The 26,661-nt window shown below is 48.1% G+C and overlaps 1 protein-coding gene across 1 annotated transcript in view; it reads right to left on the bottom strand.

Moving 5' to 3' along the window:
• Positions 1-1,028: 1,028 nt before the first annotated feature.
• The window catches only part of EGFLAM (EGF like, fibronectin type III and laminin G domains), a 153,141-nt gene continuing 127,508 nt past the window's right edge, over positions 1,029-26,661 (bottom strand). The window contains exons 19-23 of the mRNA XM_038743854.1: positions 20,228-20,306; positions 15,917-16,060; positions 10,690-10,773; positions 6,125-6,228; positions 1,029-1,210 (exon numbers count right to left, since the gene is read on the bottom strand). Coding sequence (XP_038599782.1) covers positions 1,056-1,210; positions 6,125-6,228; positions 10,690-10,773; positions 15,917-16,060; positions 20,228-20,306 — 566 coding nt within the window. The 3' untranslated portion in view covers positions 1,029-1,055. The remainder of the gene's footprint in view (positions 1,211-6,124; positions 6,229-10,689; positions 10,774-15,916; positions 16,061-20,227; positions 20,307-26,661) is intronic.

Raw genomic sequence — 26,661 nt, 5'->3', positions numbered from 1 at the left:
CTAAAACAACAACCTATGGTGAAACATCCCTGTAGGAGGTTTTCAATCCTTTTAATTTGCTCAGACCAGGAAAGCTTCCCAGATTTACAGTTTAAATGGCCAAAATTTACAAAAGAGGGCTCTCTCCTGCTCTCCGAGACCCCTCTGGCAGCTTCCTCTCATGTGTACACAGGTACGTGTGTACACACACACACACACACACACACACACACACACACCCTTTTGTAAGAAATCCAAACCAGCACAGTATGCTAAACTACCAGAAGTATATAACAGAGTCATTTCTGAAGCTATAAAAATATTCACATACAAAACGACTTCTAGAAAATTCCCCTCCCCCCCGCAACCCCCCATGGTCTCCAATCTGATTACAAAGCGGGCATCGAGTGTGGAGGAGAAGGCCTCCGGCCACACACCACTCTTTTAAAGATTCCCTTTGGGGTGCGCAGACTGTCCCCTCCTCGTTCTCCCCGAGGCGGTGTGTGGACAACACACCTCCTCGTCCTCCCCGAGGCGGTGTGTGGACACACGTGGACACAGGGGAATTTCCCCGGTCGGACTGCCTGGGTCAGTCCGTGCTGGCGGGGCAAGGAGGCCAGAGGAGGAGCAAAGTCTGGAGACCACACCGCTCTTCCAGGCTCACCCAAGCGCCAGGGATCGGGAATGGAGCGGAGCGTCTGAATACCGTCCCGTGGGACACCACAAAAGCATGACGACGCACAACACGGCCATTAAGCTACTCTTTACAGCACAACAGTCTTTCGGGATCTGAACAGGGGTTGGGTCCACGGCGTTGGCTCGACGTTCAAAGGGCAAGTCGGGCATTTCCTTGGAAGGACTCAGTTCGGTTCGGCCAACAGAACATCGGCGATGGAGGCCATGGGAACCCACCCCCCATCTTCCGATCTCGCAGCGATGGCATAGTCTTCTGGTCCCGGGCAATACCACCAGGCCCCGCGGATGGGGGATGCTGGACCTGGCCTCCGAAATGCCCATGTCACGGCGTGCTGGGAGTCGGGGGGCACACCAGTTTCCCACGGGCAAGGGTGGAGGGGCTATTTCTCGCCACAGGTGTTGATATTTTTGCCGGAGGTGGCATCTTCCACCAGCGACACGTGGTAATCGGTGGAGAGGGTGAAGTGGGAGATGCAGCCGACGAGGCCCCGCAGGTACTGGCGGTGGGTGTGCAGGGCGATTTCTTTCACGCCGCCTGGGAGAGAGACACCCAAGTGAGAAAACTCTTCCAAGTTTGGGAGTGGCGGGTCCTCCCTGGCTCTCCAACTCCACCATGGACTCCCCTGTTTGGCTTTTTTTTTTTTTGAAGTGGCATTGATTAAGCGCTTACTATGCTCCAAGCACTGTTCGAAGCACTGGGGCAGATGCAAGGTAATCAGGTTGGACACAGTCCATGTCATTCATTCATTCAATCATATTTATTGAGCGCTTACTCTGTGCAGAGCACTGTACTAAGCGCTTGGGAAGTACAAGTTGGCAACCTATAAAGACGGTCCCTACCCAACAACGGGTTCACAGTCTAGAAGGGGGAGACAGACAACAAAACAGAACATGTAGACAGGTGATGTCCCATATGGGGCTCACAGTCTCAAGCCCCGTTATGCAGATGAGGTAACTGAGGCCCAGGAACATGAAGTTCATTCATTCATTCATTCATAACAGTGCTTGGCACATAGTAAGCGCTTAACAAATACCATCATTATTATTCATTCATTCAGTCATATTTATTGAGCGCTTACTGTGTGCAGAGCACTGTACTAAGAGCTTATGAAATAACTTGCCCAAGGTCATACAGCAAACAAATGGGCGAGTCGGGATTAGAACTCAGGTCCTTCTGATTCCCAGGTCTGTGCTCTAGCCACTAGGCTAAGGAGGAGCAGCGTGGCTCAGAGGAAAGAGCCCGGGCTTTGGAGTCAGAGGTCATGGGTTCGAATCCCAACTCCACTATATATCTACTGTGTGACCTTGGGCAAGTCACTTAACTTCTCTGATCCTCAGTTACCTCATCTGTAAAATGGGGATTAAGATGTGAGCCCCACGTGGGACAACTTGATCACCTTGTAACCCCCCCAGCACTTAGAACAGTGCTCTGCACATAGTAAGCGCTTAACAAATGCCATTATTATTATTATTAGGCCATGCTGCTTCTCATTGAATCCCATCTTCTTTTACTCATTTTCCATCCTCCGGCTACAACTAGCAGTAACTCACTTTCTTCCCCGTGCTTCAACCGGTGTAATGGAAAGAGCTCAGCCCTGGGAGTCACAGGATCTGGGTTCTGATGCCGACTCCACCACTTACCTGCTGTATGACCTTGGGCAAGTCACTTAACCTCTCTCGGCCTCAGCTTCCTCATCTGTGCAATGATGAGGAAGCTGACTGTGAGCCCACTGCTGGGTAGGGACTGTCTCTATATGTTACCAACTTGTACTTCCCAAGCGCTTAGTACAGTGCTCTGCACACAGTAAGCGCTCAATAAATACGATTGATGATGATGATGAGATTAAATACCTGTTCTCCCTTCTAGTTAGACTGTGGGCCCCAGGTGGGACAGGAACAGGGAGTGTGTCCAACCTGATTATCTTGTTTCTACCCCAGCGCTTGGGACAGTGTTTGGCACATAATAATCGCTTAACAAATACCACTATTATTAAGCATTTTTGTGCTGACCCCTTTTAAATTATAAGCTCCCTGAGGGCACAGAACCATGCCTTTTACATCTAACATGCCCTCCCATCACTCGGTATGGTGTTCTACACACAGCAGTGCTTAGCATACAATGGGTGCCCAGTATAAGTGCACTGTCCGCAGCAGACGCTCAGTAAAAACCCTTGATGATGATGTTGGCTGATTTCTGAGGATCAGGAATGCTGTGGGAAGCAGGGGGTTGGTGGGGGGGAAGATACTCTATCTTCCCCTTCAGTACAAAGATCCTTTTTTTAAAAAAAAAAAATGGTATTTGTTAAACGATTTACTCACTGCTTAGTACTTAGTACATGTAGTACACTGTACTAAGCGCTATGGTAGATACAAGCTAATCAGGTAGGGCACAGTTCATTCATTCATTCAATCGTATTTATTGAGTGCTTACTGTGTGCAGAGCACTGTACTAAGCCCTTGGGAAGTACAAGTTGGCAACATATAGAGACGGTCCCTACCCAACAGTGGGCTCGCGGTCTAGAAGGGGGAGACAGAGAACAAAACAAAACATATTAACAAAATAAGTAGAATAAATATGCACAAGTAAAATAAATAAATAAATAGGGTAATAAATACGTACATGTTCATGTCCCACATGGGGGGGTCTCGCAGTCTTAATCCCCATTTTACAGGTGAGATAATGGAGGCCCAGAGAAGTCAAGTAATAATAATAATAATAATGGTATTTGTTAAGCCCTTACTATATGCCAAACACTGCTCTAAGCACTGGGGTAGATATAAGGTAATCAGGCTGTCCCAAAGTTAAAGTCTTATCCCCATTTTACAGGTGAGCTAACTGAGGCACAGAGAAGTTAAGTGCTTTGCCCAAGGTAACACAACAGACAAGTGGATGAGCCGGGAATAGAATCTAGGTCCTCAGACTCCCAGCCCTGTGGTCTTTCCACTAGGCCATGCAGATTCTGTTGCACACGATCCCAGGTCTCCTGTGGAGAATTTCCTCCTGGGTTTGGTGGATCAACTCAAAGCTGTCTTGACAGTAGACTCTCCGACGCAATGCTTCTCATCCCAATCCTATTCCCTCTCCCCCTGCAACTTCATCACTTTAATAATAATAATAATAACTATTATTATTGTGGTATTTGTTAAGCTCTTACTATGTGCCAAGCACTGTTCTCAGCACTAGAGTAGATACAAGGTAATCACGTTGAACACAGTCCTTGTCCCACATGGGGCTCACAGCCTTAATCTCCTTCCCTTCCCCACAGCACCTGTATATATGTATATATGTTTGTACATATTTATTACTCTATTTATCTTACTTGTTCATACCTATTCTATTTATTTTATTTTGTTAGTATGTTTGGTTTTGTTCTCTGTCTCCCCCTTCTAGACTGTGAGCCCACTGTTGGGTAGGGACCGTCTCTATGTGTTGCCAACTTGCACTTCCCAAGCTCTTAGTACAGTGCTCTGCACACAGTAAGCGCTCAATAAATACGATTGATTGATTGATTAATTCCTATTTTACAGATGAGTAACTGAGGCACAGAGAATTTAAGTGACTTGCCCAAGGTCACCCAGCAGACAAGTGGCAGAGCCAGGATTAGAACACAGGTCCTCGGATTCCCAAGCCCGTGCTCTTGCTACTAGGCCATGCTGCTACCATAATGATAATAATAATGATGATGATATTTGTTAAGCGCTTACTATGTGCCAAGCACTGTTCTAAGCACTGGGGGACTACAAGGTGATTAGGTTGTCCTACGTGGGGCTCACATTCTTAATCCCCATTTTACAGATGAAGTGAAGTGACTTTGCCCAAAGTCACACAGCTGACAATTGGCGGAGCTGGGATTTGAACCCATGACCTCCGACTCCAAAGCCCGGGCTCTTTCCACAGAGCCACGCTGCTTCTCCATGTCACCATGTGATATGGTCACCATGTCACCTTAGTACTCAGATACTCACTCCCAACCCCTGGTAACCTAAACGTCAATCTTGATCTTGTCTATCTTGCCGCCGACTTCTCGCCCACGTCCTGCCTCTGGTTTGGAACGCGCTCCCTCCTCATATCATCATCAATCATCATCAATCGTATTTATTGAGCGCTTACTATGTGCAGAGCACTGTACTAAGCGCTTGGGAAGTACAAATTGGCAACATATAGAGACAGTCCCTACCCAACAGTGGGCTCACAGTCTAAAATATTAGACTGTGGGCTCACAGTCATATTTCCCTCCTCCTATTTAACAGATGATGACTCTACTCCCTTCAAAACTTTAGTGAAAGCACATCTCCTCCAAGAGGGCTTCTCTGATTGAGCCCTCCTTTCCTCTTCTCCCACTCCCTTCTGTGTCTCACTGACTTACTCCCTTTATTCATCCCCCTTCCCAGCCCCAAAGCATTTATGTCCTTATCTGTCATTTATTGATTTAGATTAATGTCTGTCTCCCCGTCTAGACTTAAACTGGTTGTGGGCCGGGAATTATCAAGTACCACTGTTATTAATATTATTATTATTATTCCTACATGTTCAATAGGGAGGGATTGGGACAGGCAAAATGCTGAAGACTAGCTAGGCAATATCCCTTCCTGGCTCTTGGAACCCCACCTTCACCCCCCAGGCTTTTCTTGTCGGGTGGGAAAGCAACCTGAAACCTGCCCCTGCAGCCCCGAGCCAGACCGTCAGCCAGTCAATCCTATTTATTGAGCGCTTACTGTGTGCAGAGCACAGTACCAAGCGCTTGGGAGAGTCTAATACAACAGTGAGAAGCAGCATGGTTTAGTAGAAAGAGCCCAGGCTTGGGAGTCAGAGGTCGTGGGTTCTAATCCCAATTCTGCCACTTGTCGGCTGTGTGACTTTGGGCAAGTTGCCAACTTGTACTTCCCAAGCGCTTAGTACAGTGCTCTGCACACTGTAAGCACTCAATAAATATGACTGAATGAATGAACTTAACTCCCCCTTCTAGACTGTGAGCCCACTGTTGGGTAGGGACCGTCTCTATATGTTGCCAACTTGTCCTTCCCAAGTGCTTAGTACAGTGGTCTGCACACAGGAAGCGCTCAATAAATACGACTGAATGAATGAATGAACTTCTCTGGGCCTCAGTTACCTCATCTGGAAAATGGAGATGAAGACCGTGAGCCCCACATGGGACAACCTGATCCCCTTGTATCCCCAGTGCCTAGAACAGTGCTTGGCACATAGTAAGTGCTTAACAAAATACCAAACCTGATCCCCAGCACTTAGAACAGTGCTTTGCACATAGTAAGTGCTTAACAAATGCCATCATTATTATTATTATTATTATTATTGAATCTACCCCAGGGCTTAGAGCAGTGCTTGGCACGTAGTAAGCACTTAACAAATACCAACATTATTAGTAACAATAAACAGACACGTCCCCTGCCCACAGTGAGCTTCCAGTCTAGAGGAATCTAGGTCACTCACCTATGTAGAGATCCCCGTTGATGTTGAGCTGCCGCATCTGGCCAGGAGACTTTCCGGTGTGGGCCCCGTAGTCGTCCACAGTGACCTTTCCCGACTGTCCGTCGCTGCAGACAGAGATGCCATTGGCCACCGTCAGTGCAGAACGGCAGGACGGGCTCCGGCCCGCCCCAGCTGCCACGTCCGATCAACCCCCTGGCACCACAGCGACCGCTCCTAATTCTCAGTACGGTCCTCTGTACACTGTAGCGGTCCAGTACAGTGCTTTGGTTACAGCAGGTGCTCGGTATGGTTCTCTGCCCACAGTAGCCACCCAGTACAGTGTTTTGCATACGGCAAGGCACTCCGTATGGTCCTCTGTACATTGTAGGGGTGCAGTACAGTGCTTTGTATATGGCAGGCACTCAGTAATAATAATGATGGCATTTATTAAGCGCTTACTATGTGCAAAGCACTGTTCTAAGCACTGGGGTGGATACAAAGTGATCAGGTTGTCCCACGTGGGGCTCACAGTCTTAATCCCCATTTTACAGATGAGGTAACAGGCTCAGAGAAGTTAAGTGACTTGCCCAAGGTCACACAGCAGACGTGGTGGAGCCGGAATTTGAACCCATGACCTCTGACTCCAAAGCCTGTGCTCTTTCCACTGAGCCACGCTGCTTCTCCAACAGTTCTCTGCATACAGTAGGTGTCCAGTACAGTGCTTTGGCTACAGCAGAAGCTCAGTACTGTCCTCTGTACACTGTAGCTGTCCAGTACAGTGCTTTGGCTACAGCAGGCACTCAGTATAGTTCTCTGCACACACTAGGTGTCCAGTACAATTCTTTGCGTACTGCAGGCACTCTGTAGTATAATAATAATGGTATTTGTTAAGGGCTTACTGTGTGCCAAGCACTGTTCTAAGCTCTGGGGTAGATACAAGGTAATCCGGTTTTCCCACGTGGGGCTCCCGGTCTTAGACCCCATTTTACAGATGAGATAACTGAGGCACAGAGAAGTGAAGTGGCTTGCCCAAGGTCACACAGCAGACAAGTGACAGAACTGGGATTAGAACCCATGTCCTTTGACTCCCAAGCCCGGGCTCTTGCCACTAAGCCATGCTGCTTCTTTGCACACAGTAGGTGCCCAGTACAGTTCTCAGCATATAGCAGGTACTTAGTAAAGTTCCCTGCGTTATGGTAGATGCTCAATAAATGCCACTGATTGATTGATTAATTGATTGATCGGGTGATAGTTTGAGTGTCCAGCAGGTGCACAGGGCCCAGCTTGGATTTGGCTTGCAAGTGGGCTTTAGCTTTCTAGCCAGTCTTTTAGACTGTGAGCCCACTGTTGGGTAGGGTCTGTCTCTATACGTTGCCAACTTGTACTTCCCAAGCGCTTAGTACGGTGCTCTGCACACAGTAAGCGCTCAATAAATACGATTGATGATGATGATGGCCACAGAGGCCAAAGGTGACTCCGGTGGTCACTATCCCCATTAGCTTTTGAGCGTGTACTCTGTAAGCTGGTACTGGGCAGGGAATGTTTCTATCGTTTGTTCATTCAATCGTATTTATTGAGCGCTTACTGTGTGCAGAGCACTGTACTAAGCACTTGGGAAGTACAAGTCGGCAACATATGGAGACAGTCCCTACCCAACAACGGGCTCACAGTCTAGAAACGTACTCTCTCAAGTACTTAGTATAGTGCTCCGCCACGCAGTAAGCACTCAATAAAACTGATCGAATCAATGAACAAATGTGCCAAACATGTTGCTGAGCACTGGAGTCAGACCTACCTGACTCCAGGCCCAACGCCCCACTGAGGTGGAGGCTCTTAGCCTCTAAGAGGCCAGAGAAGATAATAATAATAATAATAATAATAATAATAATAATAATGGCATTTGTTAAGCACTTACTATGTGCAAAGCACTGTTCTAAGCACTGGGGAGGGGAAACAAGGGGAAACAAGGTAACGAGGTTGTCCCATGTGGGGCTCACAGTCTTAATCCCCATTTTACAGGTGAGGTAACTGAGGCTCAGAGAAGTTAAGTGACTTACCCAAGGTCACACAGCAGCCCGTGCTCTTTCCACCGAGCCACGCTGCTTCTCCAAGAAGATGGTTTCTCCACTGCTGCCAGCCCACCCACTCACCTGGAGGTGGTCCCCAGCCTGACCCCTGATGAAGGATATTTCGGCTCCAGGCCCTGGGTTCGTTGGTCGCCAACCATTAGCCTCACAAGAGGCACTTGGGGCTGTTTCCATCAGCCTACCTTGGGCACAATACAGCCTAATGGATAGAGCCTGGGAGCCAGAAGATCTGAGTTCTAATCCAGTCCCTACCACGTACCCGCTGGGTGACCTTGGGCAAGTTTCTTTGCTTCTCCGGGCCTCAGTTCCCTCTGGGGATTTGAAACCTGGACTCCCTCTTACTTAGACTGTGACAGTAAGTCCTCCAGGTCAGGGGCTGGGTCTTAGAGAAGCAGCGTGGCTCAGTGGAAAGAGCATGGGTTTGGGAGTCAGAGGTCATGGGTTCTAATCCTGGCTCCTCCACTTGTCAGCTGCGTGACTTTAGGCGAGTCACTTAACCTCTCTGGGCCTCAGTTACCTCATCTGTAAAATGAGGATCAAGACTGGGAGCCCCAAGTGGGACAACCTGTTCTATCTATCCCAGAACTTAGAACCATGCTTGACACATAATTAAGTGTTTAAAAAACACCATCATTATTATTATTCTATTAAACTTTTACTCTACTTTTCCAAGAGCTTAGAACAGTACTCTGCATGAAGCACAGTGCTCTGCACCTAGTAGGCATACAGTACAGTGCTCTGCATCTAGTAGGTATCCAGTACAGTGCTCCACACCTAGTAATAATAATAATAATAATGGCATTTATTAAGCACTTACTATGTGCAAAGCACTGTTCTAAGCGCTGGGGTAGATACAAGGTAATCAAGTTGTCCCACGTGGGGCTCACAGACTTAATCCCCATTTTCCAGATGAGGGAACTGAGGCCCAGAGAAGTGAAGTGACTTGCCCAAAGCCACACAGCTGACAAGTGGCGGAGCCGGGATTTGAACCCATGACCTCTGACTCCAAAGCCCGAGCTCTTTCCACTGAGCCATGATGCTTCTCTAGTAGGCATCCAGTACAGTGCTCTGCACCTAGCAGTTACCAAGCACAGTGCTCTGCACCTAGTAGGCATCCAGTACACTGGTCTGTACTTAGTAGTTACCAAGCACAGTGCTCTGCACCTAGTAGTTATCCGGTACAGTGCTCTGCATCTAGTTGTTATCCAGTACAGTGCTCTGCATCTAGTAGGGCCCAGTACAGTGCTCTGTACCTAGCAGTTATTAAGCACAGTGCTCTGCACCTAGTAGGCATCCAGTACACTGGTCTGTACCTAGTACTAATACTAATGGCATTAAGTGCTTACTATGTGCAAAGCACTGTTCTAAGTGCTGATAATAATAATGATGGCATTCATTAAGCACTTACTATGCGCAAAGCACTTTTCTAAGCGCTGGGGAGGTTACAAGATGATCAGGTTGTCCCACAGGGGGCTCATAGTCTTAATCCCCATTTTCCAGATCAGGTAACTGAGGCCCAGAGAAGTTAAGTGACTTGCCCAAAGTCACACAGCTGACTAATAATAATAATAATAATGGCATTTGTTAAGCACTTACTATGTGCAAGGCACTGTTCTAAGCGCTGGGGGGATACAAGGTGATCAGGTTGTCCCACAGGGGGCTCACAGTCTTAATCCCCATTTTACAGATGAGGGAACTGAGGCCCAGAGAAGTGAAGTGACTTGCCCAAAGTCACACAGCTGACAATTGGCAGAGCTGGGATTTGAACCCATGACCTCTGACTCCAAAGCCCGGGCTCCTTCCACTGAGCCATGCTGCTTCTCTGACTAGTAGTTACCAAGCACAGTGCTCCGCACTTAGTAGACATCCAGTACAGTGCTCTGCATCTAGTAGGTATCCAATACAGTAGGCACCCAGTACAGTGCTCTGCATCTAGTATCTGCATATAGTAAGAGAAGCAGTGTGGCTCAGTGGAAAGAGCCTGGGCTTTGGAGTCAGAGGTTATGGGTTCAAATCCTGGCTCCACCACTTGTCAGCTGTGTGACTTTGGGCAAGTCACTCAACTTCTCTGGGCCTCAGTTCCCTCATCTGTAAAATGGGGATGAAGACTGTGAACCCCAAGTGGGACAACCTGATCACCTTGTAACCTCCCCAGCGCTTAGAACAGTGCTTTGCACATAGTAAGTGCTTAATAAATGCCATTATTATTATTATTATTATTATTATTATTATTATCCAATGCAGTGCTCTGCACCTAGCAGTTACCAAGCACAGTGCTCTGCACCTAGTAGACATCCAGTTCACTGGTCTGTATCTAGTAGTTACCAAGCACAGTGCTCTGCATCTAGTAGGTATCCAATACAGTGCTCTGCACCTAGTCACTGGCCAGTTCACACTACTGAATGAAAGCAAATTTCCATTTTCAGAGGCCACGCGAGCCTCATTGTTGGGTTCCCCTGAGGCGGGCAGAGGGATCATGCCCAGGCAAGGGTCACTTACCGTACCGCCTTCACTCTATGCCACCGGCCATCACTGAAAGAGCCGTTGACCACGATGGACGCCACGCCACTGCCCAGGTTATAGCTGGAAGGGAAGGGCCAGGAGGAGGAAAGGAGCAAACACCAAGAGAGCAAGTTGTTGTTGTTGTTCATTCATTCATTCAATCATATTTATTGAGCGCTTACTGTGTGCAGAGCACTGTACTAAACACTTGGGAAATACAAGTTGGTGACATACAGAGATGGTCCCTACCCAACAACGGGCTCACTGTCTAGAAGGGGGAGACAGACAACAAAACATGTGGACAGGTGTCAAGTCGTCAGAATAAATAGGATTAAAGCGAAATGCACATCCTTAACAAAATAAATAGAATAGTAAATATGTACAAGTAAAATGAATAGGGTAATAAATCTGTACAAACATATATACAGGTGTTGTGGGGAGGGGAAGGAGGTAGGGCGGGGGGAATGGGGAGGAGGAGAGGAAAAAGGGGGCTCAGTCTGGGAAGGCCTCTTGGAGGAGGTGAGCTCTCAGTAGGGCTTTGAAGGGAGGAAGAGAGCTAGCTTGGCGGATGTGCGGAGGGAGGGCATTCCAGGCCAGGGGGAGGACGGGGGCCGGGGATCGACGGCGGGACAGGCGAGAACGAGGCCCAGTGAGGAGGTTAGCGGTGGCAGAGGAGCGGAGAGTGCGGACTGGGCTGGAGAAGGAGAGAAGGGAGGTGAGGTAGGAGGGGGAGAGGGGATGGACAGCCTTGAAGCCGAGAGTGAGGAGTTTGTGCTTGATGTGTAGGTTGTTGGTATTTGTTAAGCGCTTACTATGTGCCAAGCACTGTTCTAAGTGCTGAGGGACTTCCCTCTCCATCCAAACTGCTACCATGCGGATCCAAGCACTTCTCGTATCCCATCTTGACTACCTCCTCTGTTTCCTCACTCACCTCCCTGCCTCCCGTCTCTCCCCACTACAATCCATACTTCCCTCTGCTACCCGGATCATTTTTCTACAAAAACGTTAGGCCCACGTTTCCCCACTGCTCAAGAACCTCCAGTGGTTGCCCATCCGCCTCCGCATCAAACAGAAACTCCTCACCATCGGCTTTAAAGCATTCAATTGGCTTGTCCCATCCTATTTCACCTCATTAATCTGCTACTAGAGAAGCAACGTGGCTCAGTGGAAAGAGCACGAACTTAGGAGTCAGAGGTCATGGGTTCAAATCCCCGCTCTGCCAATTTTTTTTTAATGGTATTTGTTAAGCGCTTACTATGTGCAAAGCACTGTCCTAAGTGCTGGCCAATTTTTTTATGGCATTTATTAAGCGCTTACTATGTGCAAAGCACTGTTCTAAGTGCTGGGGAGGTTACAAGGTGATCGGGTTGTCCCACAGGGGGCTCACAGTCTTAATCCCCATTTTACAGATGAGGGAACTGAGGCCCAGAGAAGTGAAGTGACTTGCCCAAAGTCACACAGCTGACAATTGACAGAGCCGGGATTTGAACCCACGAACTCTGACTCCAAAGCCCGGGCTCTTTCCGCTGAGCCACGCTGCTTCTCAATTCACAGCGCCAATTGTCGGCTGTGTGACTTTGGGCAGGTCACTTCACTTCTCTGGGCCTTAGTTCCCTCATCTGTAAAATGGGGATTAAGACTGTCAGTCCCCCGTGGGACAACCTGATCACCTTGCAACCTCCCCAGTGCTTAGAACAGTGCTTTGCACATAGTAAGCGCTTAATAAATGCCATCATTATTATTATTACTACAGCCCAGCCTGCACACTCTGCTCCTCTAGCCCCAGAATACTCACTGTGCTTTGATCTTGTCCATTTTGCCGCCGACACCTTTCCCACCTCCTCCCTCTACCCTGGAACTTCCTCCCCTTTGATATATGCCACCACTTTCTCCACCTTCAAAGAATTTTTAAGGTCACATCTCCTCCAAGAAGCCTTCCCTGATTGAGTCCTCTTTCCCCTGGCTCCCTCTACCTTCCGCGTCATCGACGTACTTTGGATCTGTGACCTTCGGACATTTGATATTCACCTCACCCCCAGCCCCAATGGACTTAGGTACACAGCTTTAAATTCTATAGTACAAATTATTTATTCATATTGATGCCTGTTTCCCCACTCTAGATTATAAATTAATAACGGGCAGGGAACGTGCCTGCTAACTTAATTTCTCTGTGCCCATTACCTCATCTGTAAAATGGGGATTGTGACTGTGAGCTCCATGTGGGACAGGGACTGTGTCCAGCCTGAGTTGCCTGTATCTACCCCACCTCTTAGTATAGTGCCTGGTACATAATAAGTGTTTAACTAATATTATGATAATAATAATAATAATTGTATTATACTCTCCCATGTGCTTAGTACAGTGCTCTGCAAATAGTAAGCACTCAGTAAATTTCCATTTACTTGTTTCGATGTCTGTCTCCCCCCTTCTAGACTGCAAGCCCGTTGAGGGCAGGGATTGTCTCTCTTTGTTGCTGAATTGTACTTTCCAAGCACTTAGTACAGTGCTCTGCATACAGTAAGTGCTCAATAAATACAATTGAATGAATGAATACCATTGAATGATTGATTGAAGATCTTTGTGTTCCCAAGAGACAAACCCCAGAAAGTCGGTAGAGATGTTGAAGGCCAGAAGTTGGAAGGACTCCCTCGTGGTTATAATAATAATGATAGTATTTGTTAAGCGCTCACTATGTGCCAGGCAATATACTAAACCCTGAGGTGGATACAAGCAAATTGACTTAGATACAGTCCCTGTCCCATGTGGGGCTCACAGTCTCAATCCCCATTTCACAGATAATGTAACAGGTGCAGAAAAATGCAGTGACTTGCTCAAGGTCACATAGCAGACAAAAAAACAGCAATTGGGACTGGGGAAAGTGGGGGGAAGTTGGGAGGGACTGTTTTCCCACAGCTCCGGCCAAGAGGTAGGCCTGCTCCGGGGGACCGGCCTGGAACAGCCCGAGGGTTTTCTTTCAGGATCTTTGCCTCCTCCACAGTTCAAGACAGCGAGTAGCTCTCAGCTGTTCTGGCTGGGTAAAGGTCGGGGTAGATCCGGAGGGAACTACTGTTTTGGTTCCCTTTTCTTTGCATAATAATGCTTTTGAGGTACTTTGCCTGGTTAACCACAGGAAAACCACAAGAAAATAGCTGTGTAGCAATAAGCTTGAAATCCAAGCTCTGGCTTGTGCGGCTTGGTATGCAACAGAGCCGAGGCCCTTGGCCCTTGGCGACTGGAACCATCTTGCATGGCTCAGTGGAAAGAGCCCGGGCTTTGGAGTCAGAGGTCATGGGTTCAAATCCCGGCCCCCCCCAACTGTCAGCTGTGTGACTTTGGGCAAGTCACTTGACTACTCTGTGCCTCAGTTCCCTCACCTGTGAAATGGGGATTAAGACTGTGAACCCCATGTGGGACAACCTGATCACCCTGTATCCCCCCCCAGTGCTTAGAACAGTGCCTGGCACATAGTAAGCGCTTAACAAATACTATCATCATCATCATCATCTTGTTGTGGCCCGGATAATCCGGCCTTCCACCGGCCTGACAAAGCCCATCATGGCCTTTAAGCGTCCAGAAGGCCGGGAACTAGGGTTTTTAGAACGCTCCAACCTTTAGCTCTAAGTACAGAAGGCCTAGAAAAGGTTATTTCTCCATCTGGCTGTCATCAACATGCCTCTTGCTGACCGTCTCCAAAATCCTCTAACCCACAGACATAGGGCAGACTCATGCCCCTGAGGCTCAGTCAGAGAAGCAGTGTGGTCTAGTGGATAGAGCCAGGGTTTGGGGGTCCGGAGGACCTGGATTCTAATCCCTGCTCTGCCGCTTGTCTGTTGCGTGACCTTGGGCAAGTAACATCATTTCTCCAGGCCTCAGTTCCCTCGTCGGCAAAATGGGCATTCCCACTGTGAGCCCCATGCGGTACGTGAACTGTGTCCAACCTGATTATTTTTTATCTACCCCGATGCTTAGTACGGTGCCTGGCACATATTAACTGCTTAACGTGTGCCATTCAAAAAATAGAAAAGACGACGTCCCTCAGGGTTTTGAGGTGCTTGTGTCCCAACCTTGTTTTAGACTGGCTCTCCCTGGATCTATGGAAACCCGGCATGGTCTCTTCATCACTTTCCTCTTCCTCATCCCTGTCTTGTCACTGCTACCGCTAGGAGAAGGAGCCGTCCCGAGACTCAGAGACGGCTCTCTGGAGGTGAGATTGTTTCCGTGCAGAGTGTCTTGCAAGAAAACCCAGCAAAGCACTCGATTTGGCCCTGGTACTCACCCGTGCTGGGCTGGCGAGGGCAGAGACTCAAGTTTACTGCATGGAAGGAGGCAATGGTAAACCACTTCCATATTTTGACCAACAAAACCCTATGGATCCACTACTAGAATGACTGCAGATGGAGGTGGGGTGCTATGGGGGAGATGTGGAGAGAAGCAGCGTGGCTCAGTGGAAAGAGCACGGGCTTTGGAGTCAGAGGTCATGGGTTCAAATCCCGACTCTGCCAACCGTCAGCTGTGTGACTTTGGGCAAGTCACTTAACTTCTCTGTGCCTCAGTGCCCTCATCTGGAAAATGGGGATTAAGACTGTGAGCCCCCCCGTGGGACAATCTGATCACCTTGTAACCTCCCCAGCGCTTAGAACATTGCTTTGCACATAGTAAACGCTTAATAAATGCCATTATTATTATTATTATCATTATGTGTCCATGGCGTCACTACGGGTCAGAAACGACTCAATGGCATAAGACAAGATTATGGCGCATAGAGAAGCAGTGTGGCTCAGTGGAAAGAGCATGGGCTTTGGAGTCAGAGGACATGGGTTCAAATCCCAGCTCTACCATTTGTCAGCTGTGTGACTTTGGGCAAGTCACTTAACTTCTCCTCAGTTACCTCATTTGTAATATGGGGAGGAAGACTGTGAGCAGCCCCTGGGACAACCTGATCACCTTGCAACCTTCCCAGCGCTTAGAACAGTGCTTTGCACATAGTAAGTGCTTAATAAATGCCATCACTATTATTACTATTATACCAGTGGTTCAGAGTGGAGTGACAGCTCCCACCACCAGCAGGTTGTGTGCTTGCGTTGCTTTTCCATTTGTGGTGATGGCTTGTGCAGAGCCATCCACACTCCCTCGCTGCTCCGTCACTACTGCAGATAACAGTGGCCACGCGGCGGCTGCCCGAGCCCACCTCTCCCCGACGGGCCCCGTTCGGGCCTCCGATTACCTGAACACAAGCATGCCCTGCTGTAGTCCAAGGGAGATGAAGTCACTGTTGGGTTTCACGTGGCTGTCCCCTCTCCACATCAGCAGCCCGTCCTTGGCCGTGGTCTTAAACCTCATGAAGGCGTTGGAGCGCGATCCCGAGACCCTGGAGTTTGGGGGTGCAGAAGGGGAGCCGGGTGAACATTCGAGAAAGGCCTGCCTCGCGTCTGCGTGGCTCCCGACCATCCTGGGAAGCGTGCGCCGATTCTAGCTCTGCCCCTCGACAGGCCTCTTCATTCATTCATTCAATCGTATTTATTGAGCGCTTACTGCGTGCAGAGCACTGTGCCAAGCGCTTGGGAAGTACAAGTTGGTAACGTATAGAGATGGGCCCTACCCAACAGCGGGCTCACAGTCTAGAAGGAGGAGACAGGCAACAGAACAAAACATATAAATCAAATAGAATAAATATGTACAAGTAAAATAGAGTAATAAATATGTACAAACATATATACAGGTGGTGTGGGGGGGGGGGGGGGAAGGAGGTAAGGCGGGGGGGATGGGGAGGGGGAATGGGGGAGAGGAAGGAGGGGGCTCAGTCCCAGCCATGCACCTCTTCGGCTGCCTTAGCACTCGGTGCGTTTTAAATCTTCCTTTAATTACTTTCACACTCCCGCTTTATACATATTCATTTGCGTGTGTTTGTAGCAGCTCCCCTTTCAAAATACCATCGTGGAGGCTGGCCGTGCCTCCTGGAATGGCGGGGGCATCAACGGAGGACCAATAGTACATGCTGAGGGCTCTCGGGCGGTGGCTCTGAGTCGCTGGTAACCCGAGCAACAGACAATAATCATAATAATAACATTTATTAAGCGCTTACTATGTACCAAACACTGTTCTAAGCGCTGGGTAGGTTACAAGGTGATCAGGTTGTCCCACCGGGGGCTTACAGTCTTAATCCCCGTTTTGCAGATGAGGTAACCGAGGCCCAGAGAAGTTAAGTGACTGGCCCAAAGTCACACAGCTGCCAAGTGGCGGAGCGGGGATTTGAACCCATGACCTCTGACTCCAAAGCCCGGGCTCTTTCCACTGAGCCACGCCGCTTCTCTGATGCAGGGTGGGCGCCTTTTCTACATCCTAGGGGTAGACATGGTGAGTGCCCGGGAAATTCAGGGCTCGCACACAGTGGGCGTCCAGTTTGGTCAGGTCTCCTTCATCGTTTAGTCGTCATGGAGTACCAACCATGTGCAGAGCACTGGGCTGCGTGCCTATTTTGTATGAATCACTGTACTGAGGGCCTGTTCTCAGTAGAACACTGCACTGGGGGCCTACTTTGAACGGATCACTATAGTGGGAGCCTACCCTGAGCAGCACACTGTACTGAACACCTTCTCTGAGCAGAACACTGTACCGAGGACCTACTCTGAGCAGCACACTGTATTGAGTGTATTGAGTGTTCCTTAATTGTACTTTCCAAGCACTTAGTTCAGTGCTCTGCACAAAGTGCTCAATCAATCAATCAAATCAATCGTATTTATTGAGCACTTACTGTGTGCAGAGCACTGTACTAAGCGCTTGGGAAGTACAAGTCGGCAACACATAGAGACAGTCCCTACCCAACAGCGAGCTCATGTGATTGAATGAATGAATTCTCTAAGCAGAACATTGTACTGGGAGCCTTTTCTGAGCAGAACACTATACTGAGTGCCTTTTCTGAGCAGAATACTGTACTGGAGTACTGTAGCAGAGATGAGCAGTGTGCATTGGGTGCCACTCTGAGCGGAATATTGTAAAGGGGGTCTACTCTGAGCAGAAGCTTGCTGTGGGCAGGGAATGTGTCTGTCTATTGTTGTATTGTAATAATAATGATGATATTTATTAAGTGCTTACTACGTGCCAAGCACTGTTCTAAGCCCTGGAGTAGATACAAGGTCATCGGGTTGTCCCACACGGGGCTTACAGTCTTAATCCCCATTTTACAGATGAGGTAACTGAGGCACAGAGAAGTGAAGTGGCTTGCCCGAAGTCACATAGCTGACAAGTGTTAGAGCCAGGATTAGAACACACAATTTCTGACTCCCAAGCCTGTGCTCTTTCCATTAAGCCACACTGATTCTCTTGCTTTGTACTTGTACTAGCCCAAGCCCTTTATGATGGCATTTATTAAGCACTTTCTATGTGCAAAGCACTGTTCTAAGCGCTGGGGAGGTTATAGGGTGATCAGGTTGTCCCACGGGGGGCTCACAGTCTGAATCCCTATTTTACAGATGAGGTAACTGAGGCACAGAGAAGTTAAGTGGCTTGCCCAAAGTCACACAGCTGACAAGTGTTAGAGCCAGGATTAGAACACACATTTTCTGACTCCCAAGCCTGTGCTCTTTCCGTTAAGCCACACTGATTCTCTTGCTTTGTACTTGCATTGTATTAGCTCAAGCACTTTATAATGGCATTTATTAAGCGCTTACTATGTGCAAAGCACTGTTCTAAGAGCTGGGGAGGTTACAAGGTGATCAGGTTGTCCCACAGGGGGCTCACAGTCTGAATCCCTGTTTTACAGATGAGGTAACTGAGGCACAGAGAAGTTAAGTGGATTGCCCAAAGTCACACAGCTGACAAGTGTTAGAGCCAGGATTAGAGCACATATTTTCTGACTCCCAAGCCTGTGCTCTTTCCATTAAGCCACACTGATTCTCTTGCTTTGTACTTGTACTAGCTCAAGCACTTTATAATGGCATTTATTAAGCGCTTACTATGTGCAAAGCACTGTTCTAAGCGCTGGGGAGGTTACAAGGTGATCAGGTTGTCCCACGGGGGGCTCATAGTCTGAATCCCTATTTTACAGATGAGGTAACTGAGGCACAGAGAAGTGAAGTGACTTTTCCAAAGTCACACAGCTGACAGTTGGCAGAGCCAGGATTTGAACCCATGACCTCTGACTCCAAAGCCCATGCTAGCTCCACTGAGCCATGCTACTTCTCTTCACTTAGTACAGTGCTGTAAGCGCTCAATAAATACAAGTGACTGACTGTATCTGGGGGCCTACTCTGAGCAGAACACTGTACTGACTGGATTACTGTACCAGGGCTTGGGGAAAGGCAATATATTCATGGGGAGCGGGAGGGACAAGAGGGTGTTACTAGCTGCTCTCCAGTTCTCAATACTACAATATTTGCAAGCTGATCATCATCATCATCATCAATCGTATTTATTGAGCGCTTACTGTGTGCAGAGAACTGTACTAAGCGCTTGGGAAGTACAAGTTGGCAACACATAGAGACAGTCCCTACCCAACAGTGGGCTCACAGTCTAAAATGGGGAGAGAGAGAACAAAACCAGAAAGCTGATCCTGTCGCCACCCCACTGATTGGAGAAGTTAATGCATAATAATAATAATAACAATAATTATGGTATTTGTTAAGTGCTTACTATGTGGCAGGCACTGTGCTAAGCTCTGGGGGAGATACAAGCAAATCAGATTGGACACAGCCCCTGTGTCACATGGGGCTCACAGTCTCAATCCCCATTTTGCAGGTGAGGTAACTGGAGCACAGAGAAGTAAAGTGACTTGCTCAGAGTCACACAGCAGACAAGTGGTGGAGCTGGGATTGGAACCCATGACTTTCTGACTCCCAGTGCATCCAATGGGTAAACTTTTTTTGCACACCAGCAGACTATTTGTTGGTTAATTCTGCAGGGGAGATTGGTGGAGGAATGACCTAATGGAAAGCCCACAGGGCTGGGAGTCAGAGGACCTGGGTTCTAATCCTGCTTGGCTGCAAGTCTGCTGTGTGACCTTGAGCAAGTCACTTCACTTCTCTGTGCCGCAGTTACCTCAACTGTAGAATGGGGATGAAATCTTCCTCCCACCGACTTAGACTGTGAGCCCTTTGCGGGACAGGGACTCTGTTCAACCTGATTAGCTTGTCTACCCCAGCACTTAGAACAGTGCTTGACACATAGTAAATGCTTAATAAATACAATAAAGAAAATATAGCAGCAGGGCTTTCACTGGAAAAACCGGGTAATAATAATAATAATAATGGCATTTATTTAGCACTTCCTATGTGCAAAGCACTGTTCAGGTTACAAAGTGATCAGGTTGTCCCACGGGGGGCTCACAGCCTTAATCCCCATTTTACAGATGAGGTAACTGAGGCCCAGAGAAGTTAAATGAGTTGCCCAAAGTCACACAGCTGACAAGTGGTGAGCCAGGATTTGAACCCATGACCTCTGACTCCAAAGCCCGTGATCTTTCCACTGAGCCACGCTGCTAAGGTGCTGTGCCAAAGGGTGCTTTAAGAAGCTTCCTTCAACACCTGCCCAGGCCTCTTACCTTTTGAGGATATCTGGGTTGTCATACGTGAGATAACTGCGGCCGATAAACTGAGGGATCTCGATGGCCTCCGTCACAGCTGCAAAACAAGACAGGACTGATGATATCCGTGAAGGAACCGCACGGCAGAACTTACCTCCTTCCCTTCCCCACTGCACCTGTATATATGTATATATGTTTGTACATATTTGTTACTCTATTTATTTATTTATTTATTTTACTTGTACATATCTATTCTATTTATTTTATTTTGTTAGTATGTTTGGTTTTGTTCTCTGTCTCCCCCTTTTAGACTGTGAGCCCACTGTTGGGTAGGGACTGTCTCTAGATGTTGCCAACTTGTACTTCCCAAGCGCTTAGTACAGTGCTCTGCACACAGTAAGTGCTCAATAAATGCGATTGATGATGATGATGATGTGATGAAGCCAGTTTGGGGCAGATCGTGGCACTGAGCCTGGGGGCCACCCCATCTTGGTCGGACTTCTGGTCCCCCTCTCCATCCCCCCATCTTACCTCCTTCCCTTCCCCACAGCACCTGTATATATGTATATATGTTTGTACATATTTATTACTCTATTTGACCTGTACATATCTATTCTATTTATTTTATTTTGTTAGTACGTTTGGTTTTGTTCTCTGTCTCCCCCTTTTTAGACTGCGAGCCCACTGTTGGGTAGGGACTGTCTCTATATGTTGCCAACTTGTACTTCCCAAGCACTTAGTACAGTGCTCTGCACACAGTAAGCGTTCAATAAATATGATTGATTAATTGATTGACACATCCAGTGGCTCCAGCCGATTCTGCTTCCGTCCTCTCATGTGCCCGGAGGTGGCTGGGCCAGGGCCTCCCTCGAGGTCACTGGCGTTGTGCTGTGTGCCAGGGAAGGGGTCAAGATTGCCCTCTGGCCCTAGCCTACGGCTGTCCCATGCCCACTCGCTGAGCCTATCCCCTCCCAGGAGACCCCTTCTCTGAGCCCACCCACCGGATCAAACCTACCCCTTGGGCCAAGCCCGCCCCCGGACCACCTCCTTCCTGCTTGTCCTCCGTTTGGATCACGCTCTGAAGTCACAGGACGGGGCTGGGACCTGGGGCCGGTTACCTGGGTCCTAGGGACCATTATCCTCTTTCTGGCCCAGTGAGACTTCTCTTCCCCGACCTCAGGGTGATATGTTCTCTGGCTAGGGTTTGTCATCATCATCATCGATCGCATTTATTGAGCGCTTACTGTGTGCAGAGCACTGCACTAAGCGCTTGGGAAGTACATGTTGGCAACATACAGAGACAGTCCCTACCCAACAGTGGGCTCAGCAGCACGGCTCAGTGGAAAGAGCACAGGGCTTGGAAGTCAAAAGTCATGTGTTCTAATCCCGGCTCTGCCACTTGTCAGCTGTGTGACTTTGGGGCAAGTCACTTCACTTCTCTGGGCCTCAGTTCCCTCACCTGTAAAATGGGGATTAAGACTGTGAGCCCAACGTGGGTCAACCTGATTACCTTGTATTCCCCCGCCCCACCCCACCCCCCAGCACTTAGAACAGTGCTTGGCACATAGTAAGCGCTTAATAAATGCCATTATTATTATTATCATTATTGTAACCTCCCCAGTTCTTAGAACAGTGCTTGGCACATAGTAAGCGCTTAATAAATGCCATTATTATTATTATCATTATTGTAACCTCCCCAGTTCTTAGAACAGTGCTTGGCACATAGTAAGCACTTAATAAATGCCATCATTATTATTATTATTATTATTATTATTATTATTATTATTATTGTAACCTCCCCAGCTCTTAGAACAGTGCTTGGCACATAGTAAGCGCTTAACAAATACCATCATTATTATTATTATCAAGAAAGGTTGGAATAGCCCGCCCCAACCATAGCCCCCTAGCTGAAATACCAAAAAGGCTCCCCCTTGCCACTAAGGTATAAACTCCTTGATGGCAGGGATTATATCTACCAACTGCTGCTCTATTGTACTCTCCCAAATGCCTGGGGCAGTGCTCTGCACACAGGAAACGCTCGATAAATACTACTGATTGATTGCCCAATTGAACACTCTCTGGCCATGCTCCCCAGGGTGATCTCTGCAGTTGGACCAGTGAGTTTCTGTTGTAGGCCACTGACTCCAGACTGTAAGCTTACTGTGGGCAGGGAACATATCTTCCATCTCTGTTATACTGTACTCTCCTAAGTGCTTACTACAGTGCTTGACACACAGTAAGCGCTCAGTAAATGCCACTGATTGATTGAATGTCTTTCTGCTCATGACCATGAGATTTACCCCTCAAGCTCCCACTCCCACCCATACACACACCATGTATGAGCTTTAGGCAGCTCAAGCTCTGAGATAATAACAAAAACTGCGGTATTTTTTTAGCCGCTATGTGCCAAGCACTGCACTAAGCGCTGGGGTAGACACAAGATCATCAGGTCCCACGTGGGGTTCACGGTCTAAGTAGGAGGAAGAACAGGTATTGAATCCCCATTTTGCAGGCGAGGGAACCGAGGGCCGGAGAAGGAAAGTGAGTTGTCCCAGTTCACCATCAGATATGTGGCAGAGGTGGGATTAGAACCCAGGGCCTCTGACTCCCCGTCTCGTGCTCTCTCCACAGGGCCACACTGCTTCCAAGGTGGGGAATCCTACCAGGCCCATTGATCTGCGTTCATTCATTCATTCAATCGCATTTATTGAGCGCTTACTGTGTGCACAGCACTGTACTAAGCGCTTGGGAAGTACAAGTTGGCAACATATAGAGACGGTCCCTACCCAACAGTGGGCTCACAGTCTCGAAGGGGGAGACAGACAACAGAACAAAACATATTAACAAAATAAAATAAATAGAATAGTAAATATGTACAAATATGTGTGACCCCCTGCCCCCAGACACCACTACCAGCTCTTATTCTGGGGGATGAGAAAATAGTTGGGGGGTAGGGGAAGGGCAGTTGGGGTGTGGCCGGGGCTAAGTTTGGGTTCCGCTTGGCCAAACTCCAGCTAATAGGCTCTGAATGACAGGAAAACTTGCCCAGCAGGTCCAGATGCCTGCCTGGGGTGATTTTTTTCCATTCCCTCCGGACTCTCGCTGTACTTACTGTTTAAGCAGTAATTCCCACACTCTGCACGAGGCCAGCGTGAAACAGAACAAAGTGAGTCAGGATTTCCCGGCCGCCAGAAAACCTCCCTCCAAACCAAACTTGGGAAAGTGGAATGCCGAGCCCAGTGTTAACACGGATCGTGACAAGCTGCCTTTTCCCAGCAGGCCTAATGACACCGCACGTTGGCGGGACCCCAGAGGAGAATCGGCCCACCTGCCCGCCGGCCTGTCCTTAGCAAGAGGGACACCCCGAGTTTTTAACCCAGCCCATGACTGTCTATCAGACACGCTGAAGATCTCCAGTGTCCCCTGGAGATCCTCATCCACATTGAAAGATGCCCACGGATCAATTCAATCATTTAGATTTTTGCACTTTTGAGGCCAGGAAGGGACATTGCAGATGTGTTTCTACGGGACTTTGGAAAACAACCCCCAACTTGCCCCCAGCCCTAGGATATATAGTTGTCTTCTTGTATTTGAAGAAGATGCTAACTGATGGTGAGGTTCACCTGTGAGAGTCTGTGAGGCTGAGAAGACCGAGGTGGGATCCATACCCCGAGTCATGCTGGGCACATGAAAAGGCCCCTCCTTCTCATGTTGTTCTTAATGTTTTCGCTTCTGCCTCAGTGTCTCTCTTCCTTTATAATAATAATAATGATGGCATTTGTTAAGCGCTTACTATGTGCAAAGCACTGTTCTAAGTGCTGGGGAGGATACAAGGTGATCAGGTTGTCCCACGTGGGGCTCACAATCTTAATCCCCATTTTACAGAAGAGGTAACTGAGGCACAGAGAAGTTAAGTGACTTGTCCAAAGTCACACAGCTGACAAGTGGTGGAGCCGGAATTTGAACCCACGACCTCTGATTCCAAAGCCCGTGCTCTTTCCTCTGACCCACGCTTTATGAAGCTCTTGCTCAAAGGGAGTCACTCCCCTCTTTTTGGCAGTGCCCCATGCAGGACTGTCCGCAGCAACTGACTCGCAGTTTCCCCCCAGGGAGGCAGAATTGTCTTGTTTTGTTTTGTTTTACCGAGTCCTTAAAATGCTTCCTTTGGCTTCCTTGCTTTGGAGAAGCAGAGTGGCTTAGTAGAAAGAGCCCTGGCTTGGGAGTCAGAGGTCATGGGTTCTCATCCCGGCTCCGCCACTTATCAGCTGTGTGACTCTAGGCGTGTCACTTCACTTCTCTGGGCCTCAGTTCCCTCATCTGTAAAATGGGGAATAAGACTGTGAGCCCCACATGGGGCAACCTGATTACCTTGTATCTACCCCAGCTCTTAGAACACTGCTTGACGCATAGTAAGCGCTTAACAAATACCATTATTAATTTATTTATTTTTTGTTCCCCCAATTTCAGCTCCACAAAACAGCTGTTTGGGTATGCTGCTATTACTTCTTCTTCTCACAAGTGCCACTGAGCAGAGCTCTAGTAAAATGAGCAGAGCTTTGGTGCTAGGAGGCTGCTTTCATTCCATACCTCTTAACAATAATAATAATAACTGTGGTATTAAGTGCTTACTATATGCCGAGCAATGCACTGAGTGAAGGGGTAGACACAAATTCATCAGGTTCCACTTGGGGTTCATGGTCTAAGTAGGAGGGAGAACAGATATTGAATCCCCATTTTGCAGATGCAGGAACTGAGGCACACAGAAGTTACACAACAGGTAAGTCGCAGTGCCAGGATTAGAACCCAGGTCCTCTAACTCCCAGGCCTCTGCTCTTTCCACGAGACCTCCCTGCTTTTCATTGCTTGTGAAGCATTAGATATGGCTCTGCTAAAATCCGGAGACTTTCAGCGAGGCTAAGTTAGCCCTCCAGGACTCAAGTAGACACAGTGAAATGATGACAGTTGCTGCATTTCTGATAGGCAAAGTGCAGGCATAGGCTTGGAATACTCTGTATAATAATAATAATTTTGGTATTTGTGAAGCACTTACTATGTGCCACATACTGTTCTCAGCGCTGGGGGAGATACAAGGTAATCAGGTTGTCCCACATGGGGCTCACAGCCTTAATCCCCATTTTACAGATGAGGTAACTGAGGCCCAGAGAAGTGATTTGCCCAAAGTCACACAGCTGATAAGTGGCGGAGCCGGGATTAGAACTCATGACCTCTGACTCCCAAGCCTGCACGCTTTCCACTGAGCCACGCTGCTTATCTTGAGAGGGAACGACTTGGGACTCGCCAATGCTCTCCTGGCGGTTTCAGCGACGCCCACACAGAGCCGGCCTGGCTGACTGCAGACCTTCATCCTCTCCGTGGGGCACCGGCAAACACAAGCCGCATGGCCTAGTGGTTAGAGCACGTGTCTGGGAGTCAGAAGGACCTGGGTTCTAATCCCGGCTCCGCCACTTGTCTGTTGTGTGGCCAAGTCACTTCACTTCACTGTGCCTCAGTTATCTCATCTGTAAACTTACCTCATCTGTAAAATGGGGACTAAGATTGTGAGCCCCACGTGGGACAGGGACTGTGTCGAACCTGATTAGTTTGTATAATAATAATAATGATTGTGGCATTTGTTAAACACTTACTATACACCAGGCACTTTACTAAGCACTGGGGTGGATACAAGCAAATCAGGTTGTCCTGCCTGGAGCTCACAGTCAATTTCTATTTTACAGATGAGGGAACTGAGGCACAGAGAAGTAAAGTGACTTGCCCACACAACAGACAAGTGGCGGAGCCGGTGCTCTATCCACTACACCCTGTTGCTTCCCATATTTATTTTATTTTGTTAGTATGTTTGGTTTTGTTCTCTGTCTCCCCCTTTTAGACTGTGAGCCCACTGTTGCGTAGGGACTGTCTCTATATGTTGCCAACTTGTACTTCCCAAGCGCTTAGTACAGTGCTCTGCACACAGTAAGCACTCAATAAATATGATTGATGATAATAGTTATGATATTTGTTAAGCACTTACTATGTGCTGGGGTGGGTACAAGCAAATTGGGTTGGACACAGTCCCTGTCCCACATGGGGCTGAGACTCTCAATCTTCATTTAACAGATGAGGTAACTGAGGCCCGGAGAAGTGAAGTGACTTATCCAAGGTCACACAACAGACAGGTGGCAAAGGCAAAATTAGAACCCATGATCTTCAAATTCCCAGGCTCATGCTCTATGATGTCATGCTACTTTTAGAGCAGTGCTTTACACATAGTAAGCGCTTAATGAATACTATTATTATTATTATTATTTATTAAGATCGGCCACCAGGCCCAGTTCCCGATTCCACCTTCTGGCTCTTTTTTTTTTCTTTTCCTGCTCAAAGCAAACCTCCTGAGTATGGGATAATAATAATAATAATAATTGTGGTATTTGTTAAGTGCTTACTATGTGCCA

The sequence above is a fragment of the Tachyglossus aculeatus genome, chromosome 3 (assembly GCF_015852505.1).
Source record: "Tachyglossus aculeatus isolate mTacAcu1 chromosome 3, mTacAcu1.pri, whole genome shotgun sequence".
Lineage (NCBI taxonomy): Eukaryota > Metazoa > Chordata > Mammalia > Monotremata > Tachyglossidae > Tachyglossus > Tachyglossus aculeatus.
This window is presented reverse-complemented; position numbering and strand designations above follow the sequence as displayed.